Source organism: Lepidochelys olivacea (genome assembly GCF_965140295.1).
Source record: "Lepidochelys olivacea isolate rLepOli2 genome assembly, chromosome: 13".
Taxonomy (NCBI): Eukaryota; Metazoa; Chordata; order Testudines; family Cheloniidae; genus Lepidochelys; species Lepidochelys olivacea.
Window position 1 is genome coordinate 38,527,982 of NC_140423.1, and position 9,846 is coordinate 38,537,827.

Below are 9,846 nucleotides of genomic sequence, written 5' to 3' on the forward strand. Positions count from 1 at the left end.
GGCTACCAGGGGCTGCAGGACAGGAGTGAGGGGCACCAGCAGAGCTGGGGGGGCGGGGGGGGCTAGCAGGGGCTGCGGGTCAGGAGTGAGGGGCTCTGGCAGGGTGGTGGGGCGGGCAGAGCTGGGCTAGCAGGGGCTGCGGGTCAGGAGTGAGGGGCTCCGGCAGGGAGGTGGGGCGGGCAGAGCTGGGCTAGCAGGGGCTGCGAGTCAGGGAGAGTGAGGGGCACCAGCAGGGCTATGGGCAGGGGGGCCAGGGCTCCAAGAAGTGGCTGGGAGTGAGGCAGTGTGATGAAGTGGGAATGTTCTTAATGTTTTCTCTGAATGCGGTGTGTGTGCCTCAGTTTCCCCTATGCAGTTCTGAAGTATCTCGGGGGTGGGATAAGGGGGTGTGATTGTTGCAGAGCCCTAGAGGGCCAGTGTGATGCTGTCCGCACAGAGAATGGCCGACACCCCGTCTCCTGGCCACTGATGGCCTGGGCCCCCCCCCCCCCCGCAAGGTGCCGCTGAAGGGGTTGGAGAACACAGAGATCAGGTGGCCCAGACTAAAGGCCAGAGGAGGGGCTGGAGGGGGGTTCAGTTTGGAGCTGGCTGGGGAGACAGAGGGAGGCCCAGAACTGGGGTCTGGGATCCCTACCCCCCAAGGTGGACCTGACTGAGGGGTCCTGTTGTCTGTACCGACAAGCACGCTTTGGGTCTGTGTTCCTGTCGGCTAATAAACCCTCTGTGTTACTGGCTGGCTGAGAGTCACAGGGAATCACAGGAAGTGGGGGTGCAGGGCCCTGACTCACCCATACTCCATGACAGGCAGTAAGGTGGCCTCCAGCTGTGAATCCCACCCCACTCAGGCCCAGAGATAAAGGAATGGTTAATGTCCAAACCTGGGTGGGGAGCAGGGTCTAGTGGCTAGAGCAAGGTGGGGAGGGGGCTGGGAACCAGGACTGCTGGGTTTCATTCACATGCCCCTGTGTGCCTCAGTTTCCATGGGGCAGGCTGTGGGGGCTCCCTGTATAGGGGTTGCTAATCATGAGGCCTGCCCCCCCCCCGGCATAGTTAATAGCACTGGGCTGGGTTCACCCCCCTCCCCTCGGGTGTGGGGCTGAAGCCCCTCGCCCAACCCCTGGGGCTAACTCAGCAGCACTCCCCACAGGTTGCTTTGTGGCTTGGAGGGGAGACACCAGGGTGAATGAGGAGTAAAGATGAGGAGCCAGGACTCCTGGGTTCTCTCCCCAGCTCTGGGAAGGGAGTGGGGGCTAGTGGTTAGAGCAGGGGAACTGGGAGCCAGGACTCCTGGGTTCTCTCCCTGGCTCTGGGAAGGGAGTGGGGGCTAGTGGTTAGAGCAGGGGGGGACTGGGAGCCAGGACTCCTGGGTTCTCTCCCTGGCTCTGGGAAGGGAGTGGGGGCTAGTGGTTAGAGCAGGGGGACTGGGAGCCAGGACTCCTGGGTTCTCTCCCTGGCTCTGGGAAGGGAGTGGGGGCTAGTGGTTAGAGCAGGGGGGGACTGGGAGCCAGGACTCCTGGGTTCTATCCCCAGCTCTGGGAAGGGAGTGGGGGCTGCTGTTGGGTGACCAGACAGCAAGTGTGAAAAATCGGGACGGCGGTGGGGGGTAATAGGAGCCTGTATAAGAAAAAGCCGCAAATATCGGGACTGTCCCTATAAAATCGGGACATCTGGTCACCCTAGGCTGGTGGGTCAGAGCAGGCGGGGCTGGGAGCCAGGACGCCTGGGTTCTCTTTCCTGCCAGTCCCCATTAGGGTGACCAGATGTCCCAATTGTATAGGGACAGTCCCGATTTTGGGGTCTTTTTCTGATATAGGCGCCTATTACCCCCTCGCCCGTCCGGATTTTTCACACTTGCTGTCTGGTCACCCTAGTCCCCATCTTGGCAGGGGGAGTCAGCTCCCGCGAGGGCGCTGGGGGGCGGGCGTTGCCCCTCCCTGGTGCCCGGGCAGGCGGTGCCGCTGGGACCGGGGAGGAGGGAGGGCTGGGGTTGGGGGGATGGGTAGTAATTCAATCCCTGGCTCCCTCCCTCCTCCTCCCTCTGCCTCGGCGCCCGGCCAGCCCTGGGGGTGGGGACTCGGGTTTCCCAGCAGGGAAGAGAGAGAAGGGGAAAGCGACAGAGGAGGAGAGAGACCAGCTGGGCCAGCTTCCAGCGGGGCTGGAGGAGAAGGGGGAGGCAGCAGGAGGAAAGGAGGGGGGGAGGAGGGAAGGAAGGAAGGGGGAGGGAGGGAGGGAAGAAGGGAAGCAAGGAGGGGGGGAGGAGGGAAGGAAGGAAGGGGGAGGGAGGGAGGGAAGAAGGGAAGCAAGGAGGGGGGGAGGAGGGAAGGAAGGAAGGGGGAGGGAGGGAGGGAAGAAGGGAAGCAAGGAGGGGGGAGGAGGGAAGGAAGGAAGGGGGAGGGAGGGAGGGAAGAAGGGAAGCAAGGAGGGGGGGAGGAGGGAAGGAAGGAAGGGGGAGGGAGGGAGGGAAGAAGGGAAGCAAGGAGGGGGGGAGGAGGGAAGGAAAGAAGGGGGAGGGAGGGAGGGAAGAAGGGAAGCAAGGAGGCGGGGAGGAGGGAAGGGGCCGATCCCCCGCCTGGGGCAGCAGCCCGTGGCCGAGCGAGCGAGCGGAGAGCTGCGGGAGAACAAGCGGGACGGGACGGGCTGCCCCGGCCGCGGCGGAAGGAGGATGAACCGGGGGAGGGAAAGTTTCGGGGGAACAAGCGAGTGAGGGAGCCGCGCCCCGGGCTCTGGAGGGGGAAGGAGGCAACGACCGGGAAGAGCCGCTGAGCCTCTCGCTGGGGCGTTTGTTTTCCTCTTTGTTTCGTTCTCTTCTTTTATCCTCCCTCCCTGCTTCATTCCCCCTTCCCCTTTTCTTCTCTCCCTCCTTCCTCCCTGCTTCATTCCCCCTTCCCCTTTTCTTCTCTCCCTCCTTCCTCCCTGCTTCATTCCCCCTTCCCCTTTTCTTCTCTCCCTCCTTCCTCCCTGCTTCATTCCCCCTTCCCCTTTTCTTCTCTCCCTCCTTCCTCCCTGCTTCATTCCCCCTTCCCCTTTTCTTCTCTCCCTCCTTCCTCCCTGCTTCATTCCCCCTTCCCCTTTTCTTCTCTCCCTCCTTCCTCCCTGCTTCATTCCCCCTTCCCCTTTTCTTCTCTCCATTCCTTGTTTTTCTCTCCCTCCTTCCCCCCCTTCCCTCCCTCCCCAGCTCAGAGCCAGCTGCAGCCCCTCCCAGGCAAAGTACAGCCCAGGGGGCCAGCGGGCGCCCAGCCCAGAGCCCGGGTTTGGCTTCAGCTGCTGGGCAAAGCCCCTGATTATGGGGTTGGGGAAGAAGCAAACTCCCAAGAGAGCCGCTGGCTGCTGAGCTCAGAGATTTCTTGGGAACTCAAAGGGAGGAGTTTGGCTTACTTTCTTTCTTTCTTTCTTTCTTTCTTTCTTTCTTTCTTTCTTTCTTTCTTTCTTTCTTTCTTTCTTTCTTTCTTCTACACATTCAGCAAAAGACCTTATCTATCTCATCCTCAAACCCCTTGCACACTATCTATCTATCTATCCCCATCCACCCCCTCTATCTATCTCTCTATCTGTTTCTGCAAAAAAAAAACAACCCTAGTCTGGAAGGGGGCTATTTTGGGGCACACTATATTTTTCTGGATTTTGACCTTTGCCAATTGGCATTTGGACGTTGTGCTCTTTTGGTTCCGGTGCGTTTGCCATCTGGCTGGCTCGGCGCCGGCATCATTCGTGGCATGGTGCAAAATCTGGGGTTGGAGGAGATGCCGAAGCAAATGACGGGGTTTGAATTTTGAGGTAGTGGGGGAATTATTTCAATTTTCTTGGAAGTTGCAAAAAAAAATTAACTCTGTGTGTGAGAGAGGGATTGTTTTCCGCACTTTAAAGTTGCCACAGTTTTCCCTGTGGATTAAAAACATTCTGGATTTCTGCATTTGCCTAATTTCTGGAATTTTTGATACATTAATTAGCAGAATTTCTCAGCAATTTCCACCCCAAGATAATGATTTTTTTGCTAGCTTTGCGTAGAAAGTTTGCAACATTTCTGGATTTGTGAATATGCACCACTTCTTCTGTGGAAGGAGATTCAGGATTTAAGGACGCGATTTTGGTGAGGGTTCTGGAGTTTTTTGAGAGTTAGATTATTTTTTTCTTTCATTGTGGGGAAAAAGACTTGTCTAGATTTGTAGGGAGTCTGTGATTTTTCTGGAGATTTGAACTTGTTAAAAAAAATCTGGATTTGCAAAACCAGTATATTTTGAGGGATATTTCATGGCATTTCTGGTTATCCAAACTTGCAAAAAAGGGCGGAAATTTTGAGCTTTCCAAAAATCGTCTTGATTTGGGAACGTTTGCAAAAGCAGGAGTGTTGATGCTTGCGAGAATTCTGGAGTTTGGAATGGTGCCACATTTCTGGCTCCTTTGGCTCAGGAAAATGGTCTAAATTTGGGGGAAAGGTCGCAAGATTTCTACACAGTTGCAAGATTATTTTGCAAAAAATTGTCTGGATTTTTCGCTGGCAAGATTACGCAAAGGTTTGCAAGCTTTCCTGGATTGCCCAGGTCTGCAAAACCCCAATCTTGGATACTCTGAGCTTTGGGGAGGACCCTCTGGAAATGCCTGCCCTTTGCTTTCTGGTTGCAACTCAGTCCTGTTCTTGCAAAATAGGATTTTGTCCTAACTTGTTGAACCTCCTTGCGTGCCTCCCTCCACGCACCATGAAAGCAGCCAGGCCTCTCTGCATGTGTCTGTGCTCGCTGGATGTATTTTGCTGACCAAAGAAGCTGTTTGCAGAGCAGAAAAGACTCCTCGATCCTCTGGAAAATGACTGGGATTTTGCTCTTCCACGTCTGGACTTTTTGAAAAGAGTCGTGTTTGGATCCGAGGGGAAACCCAACGGATTTGCTGAGTTGGCTGGAAACTACTTAGGCTCAAAGTATTGGGCTTGTTTGTTTGGCCTCCAAAACTCATGGAAGAAAGACTGAGGGACCTATAAGGAACTGGGACACTTTGAAATGATACTTTGACAAAAGTTTACAAGAAAATTGTGATTCTCTCTCTATCTCTTTCTTTCTCTCTCTCTCCATCCCCATATGCCCCCCATTCCACAGCAGAAAGAACTAAACAAATCTATAAACTCCAACGTATAATCTAGGCCTTAATTTACAGTTTAGAGGAAAGCTGTGATTGTCTTTCTTTCATTTCACACTCTTTTCTTCATCATTCACACCCTTTCCCAAGTTCACTCCCTTTGCTTTCTCCTATCACCCCACCTTCCTTCCTTCCTTCCTTCCTTTTCCCATCTGTCTCTTCCAACACAAGACCCCTCCCTGGAAGCACCATGTCTGTAAGTAGATTGAAGCTTGGGGTTACAGCCTTCCCATTTTCACCCTGACCTGGAATGGGTTGGCTGGGAATTTGCAGGGGGTGGGGGGTTGTCTCTGCCACACCGACTGGGGGAAATGAGCCCTGTACTGGGGGATACTGGTCTGCCACCAAGCAGCACTGGGAGTACTGGTCCCTCTGCACACAGGCCCAGCCAGCCCTGGGGGTCCCAAACTCTCTTCCGGCAGGCCTCGAGGTCCCCGGTCTCTCTCCTAGCCAGCCCTGGGGGTCCCTGGCCTCTCTCCCGGCTCCCTGGGGGTCCCCGGCCTCTCTCCCAGCCGTCCCTGGAGGTCTCCGGCTTCTCTCCCGGCTGTCCCTGGGGGTCCCCGGTCTCTCTCCCAGCGGTCCCTGAGGGTTCACTGCTCCCTCTGCCCCCAGGCCCAGCTGGCCCGAGCGCTGTTCGACAATGTGGCTGAGTGCCCAGAGGAGCTCTCCTTCCGCCGGGGGGACCTGATGCTGGTGCTGCAGCCCAAGGTGCCTGGCCTGGCCGGCTGGCACCTCTGCTCGCTGCATGGGCAGCAGGGCATCGTCCCGGCCAACCGCGTCCGCATCCTGCCCAAGCCGAGGCCCCCCGACCTCTCCCCGGCGCCCCACAAGGAGAGCGCACCATCCACCCTCTACAACCCACCCCGGGGCCAGAGGAGGAGCAGGGCAGGGCAGAAGGAGGAACAGCAGGAGGTGAGAACCCAGGGGTCCGGGATCTCCCACCACCGCCTCCCTTCCCCCATCCAGCCAAGAAACCCAGGCTTTAGAGGTCCTCCAACACAATCACCCCTGGGGATCCCCCGTACCACTCCCCATCCCCATCACCCACAGCTCAGCCTGAGAACCCAGGTGTCTGGACCCTGACCCCTCTCTGGCCCCCCCAGGTGTACGTGGTGCCCCCACCCGCCTGGCCGTGCCCGACCACCTGTGATGATATCTACAAGGTGCCCCGTGCCACCCGGAGAGACAGGGACCCCAGTGAGGTGAGAATGGGGGCTGGTGGGGGGAGGGGAAGGGGGCGGGGAGATGGGGGGGACCAGTGTCTGAGCCTTGATTCACTTTCTTTTCCCCCCGAACCCCAGGTCTACGACGTCCCCTGCTCCCTCCCGCGGGACGCTGCCCTGTCTGATACTTATGACACCCCCACGCCCTTCCCCAAGCAGGCAGCGCCGGACACCGACCCCTACAACGTGCCCCCCCCAGCCGTGCCCCCCCTGGGCCAGGAGGAGGAGGAGGAGGAGGAGGGATGGGAGGAAGAGCCGGCCCCCATCTACGCCACCCCATCCAACCTGCGCCGGGCGTCCGCCCTGCTCAACCTCTATGAGTCACCTGAGGAGCTGCTGGGGGGGGAGTACGACCTGCCAGGGCCTCCCCCGCCAGAGGCGGCCCTGGGGGGGCTGAGCCTGGGTGAGACGGGGGGCGTGGGCGGGCGCCCCCGGCTGCCCTCAGCCGAGAGCCTCTCGCGCCGCCCCCTGCCGGCTCTGCCCTCGCCTGGTGCCCCCCGGAAGGGCAGCATCCAGGACCGTCCCCTGCCTCCGCCCCCGCCCCGGCTTGGGGGACTGGCTGGGGGGCTGGATGAGGGGGCGGGGGATGGGCACAGCGACTACGAGGGGATCCGGCTGGCAGAGGAATACGACTACGTCCACCTCAAGGTGAGCCGGGGGTGCCCCCGCCCCCCAAGCCCGGCTACCTGAGCCCTGACCTCTGAGCCCTAACGCCAACCCGAGCCCGGCTACCTGAGCCCTGACCTCTGAGCCCTAATGCCAACCCGAGCCCGGCTACCTGAGCCCTGACCTCTGAGCCCTAATGCCAACCCGAGCCCGACTACCCGAGCCCTGACGCCAACCCGAGCCCGGCTACCTGAGCCCTGACCTCTGAGCCCTAAAACCAACCCGAGCCCTGACCTCTGACCCCTAACACTAACCCAAGCCTGGCTACCCACTCCCTGACCTCTGACCCCTAACACCAACCCGATCCCAGCTATCCGATCCCTGACCTCTGACCCTGGTCCTGATTCCAACCCAATCCTGGCTACCTGATCACTGGCCCCAATGCCAGCCTGCGCCTAGCTACCCAATCCCTGACCTGTGACCTCTGCTTCATCCCAGCTTTCTGTCCAATAACCTCTTACCCTAATGCCACCCTGACCTCTGACCCCAGCCCCCAACCTCTGACTCCAGGTCACTGACCTCTGACCTTGACCCCAAAGCCAACAAAGCTCCAGGGTCCCTCACCTCTGACCTCAACCTCAGAGCCTGCCCCAAACGCCAATCGGACACTGCATTCCCTGACCCCTCATGTCAACCCTGTCCCACAATCACTGACCTCTGACCCCAGCATCGACCCTGCCCCCAAATCTGACCTCTACCTCCTCCAGGGGACAGACAGGCTACAGCCCCCGGCTACAGACCGTGACCCCCCAGAGGAGGTGAGCGGCCCCAGACTCCAACCAGAGACCCCCATTTTGCTGGAGGAGGAGGTAGGAGTGGTCCCTTCCCGGATGCTTGGGTCCCTTTCCCTGGTGGTGGATGGGGATCAAGCTGTCCCGGGTGCCTGGGTCCCATTTTCAGAAGGGTGGAGTCCTTCCTGGATGGTGGGTGGGTGAATGGGGGGCGTCAAGATTCCCTGGATTCCTTGGTCTCATCTCCTGGAACAGGGGGTCCCTCCCGGACTCCTGGGTCCTTCCCGCCCCCTTCTCCCCAGCCTGGGGCAGGAATGACCCCTTCTAGCACTGACACCCTCCCTCCCCTGCCCCCCAGGTGCCCCCCAGCCCTGAGGACGCCCAGCTGTTGCAGTTCTACGCGGGCCAGTGCCGGACACACTGTGCCACCCTCCTGGCGGCCACGGAGGCCCTGCTGGCCAGCGCCGGGGCCAACCAGCCGCCGGGCGTCTTCGTGCCCCACGGGCGCTTTGTGCTCGTCACGGCGCACAAGCTGGTCTTCGTGGGCGACACGCTGGCGCGTCAGGCGGCCTCGGCCCCCCTGCGGGCCCGGGTGGGGGCAGCTGCCGGCGCCCTGTGCCAGGCCCTCAAGGGGGCCGTGCTGTCAGTCAAGGGGGCGGCACTGAGCTACCCCTCACCCCCCGCTGCCCGCCTGCTCCGGGAGCGCCTGGCCGAGCTCTCCCGGCGGGCCCAGGGCTTCACCAGCCTGCTCAGCACCCTGGCGCCCTCCTGACCCCCGGGACCTCTGACCCCAACGATCCTTGGGTGACCTCTGACCCCCTCCCCAGGGTCCTCTGTGCCAATGAAACCCATGACCTCTGACCCCCTGCCCATTAGCCCTGTATGACCTCTGACCCCCCTCCCCAGGATCCTCTGTGCCTCTACCTGACCTCTGACATAGTCCCAAAGCCTCCTAGCAAATTATCCCCATGTGACCTCTGACCCCAAAAGCCCTACCCAAACCAATTGTGACCTCTGACCCTAGCCCAAGGCCCTCCCAGATCCAATGGCCTACTGCAACCTCTGACCCCTGGCTTGTTTCCCCTAAGCCATGACACTGTGACCCTTGCCCTTTGACCTTTAGCCTTCCACAACTGACCTTCCCCTTTGCCCTCCGCCCCTCTTTGACCTGGGTGCCCCGTTACCTTCGCTCTTGATTCCACCCAAGGGCACCCCCTCCTGGCCTGGCCCCCCAACCAAAAAGCCCCTTGAGCCTTGCCCTGTGACCTCTGCCCCAGTCTAACTCTCACCCTGCAAAGCCCTGACCCACTTCATAGAGGGGAATCTTCCTATCATTGATGGTTCAGGTCTGGACTCATGGAGGGGGATGGACCTCACCCCCACAGCCCCAGGGACCCCAGAGTTGCTTGGGGGGGTCAGAGCAATGCCAAAGACATTGGGCAGCACAAGTTGGGCACAGTTGGGCAGCACAAGAGGAACACCCCCCCACCCGGAGACGGGACAGCAGCGAGGGGGGTCAGCCAACACCAGCAGGGAGCAGAGGATCATGGGAGAATGGCCAATGCCAAGCAGAGGATTACAGGAGACTGGCCAAGGCGACAGGAAGCAGAGGAGTCTGGGTAAAGCTCAGCAAAGGGGATGGTCCCCGTCCGCTGACGACTCCCCAGCCCCTGTACCCCCACTTCACAGCCCTGCCGGTGCCCCTCACTCCCAACCCGCAGCCCCTCTCCAGGGAGCCCATGGGGTGACCTGTTCTCTCAGGAAAGATTTTTTCTATGTTTGTAAATAATAAATCAATGAAAAAAGCCAATTGTCTCTGTTCCTTGGGTGGGGGGAAGGCTGTGCACGCATGCCTCCCCTCCCCCCCAGCAGTCAGCCTGCCCCTCCGGGGCCAGATCAAAACCAGCAACCCCCTCCCCCCATATTCTATTCCCTAAGAAAGGTAGGGAGGGGACGGAGGGGCTGTTGGGGGGATTAGTTGGGAAGGGGCTATGCTGGGCGGGGCGGGAAGAGAGTCTGTAAACAGGAGGGGAGTAAGAGGCCAGGCTGTGGGCTCCAGTGGTTAGAGCAGGGGGGCATCTGGGAGCCATGGGGGAGGG

General features: G+C 59.7%; 1 protein-coding gene across 1 annotated transcript; it reads left to right on the forward strand.

Moving 5' to 3' along the window:
• Positions 1-3,942: 3,942 nt before the first annotated feature.
• Positions 3,943-9,555, forward strand: EFS (embryonal Fyn-associated substrate). The gene is made up of 6 exons (XM_084645974.1): positions 3,943-5,323; positions 5,740-6,039; positions 6,231-6,329; positions 6,429-6,998; positions 7,724-7,825; positions 8,106-9,555. Exons 1-6 carry the CDS (start codon positions 5,318-5,320, stop codon positions 8,517-8,519), a joined length of 1,491 nt encoding a protein of 496 aa, XP_084502100.1. The 5' UTR covers positions 3,943-5,317; the 3' UTR covers positions 8,520-9,555.
• Positions 9,556-9,846: the final 291 nt, after the last annotated feature.

What these genes read in the sequence shown, in the direction of transcription:
- EFS (XM_084645974.1), top strand. An exon ending in AGAAGGAGGAACAGCAGGAG is followed by an intron (nt 6,040 to 6,230) that starts GTGAGAACCCAG and finishes TGGCCCCCCCAG; the next exon opens with GTGTACGTGGTGCCCCCACC. An exon ending in CCATTTTGCTGGAGGAGGAG is followed by an intron (nt 7,826 to 8,105) that starts GTAGGAGTGGTC and finishes CCTGCCCCCCAG; the next exon opens with GTGCCCCCCAGCCCTGAGGA.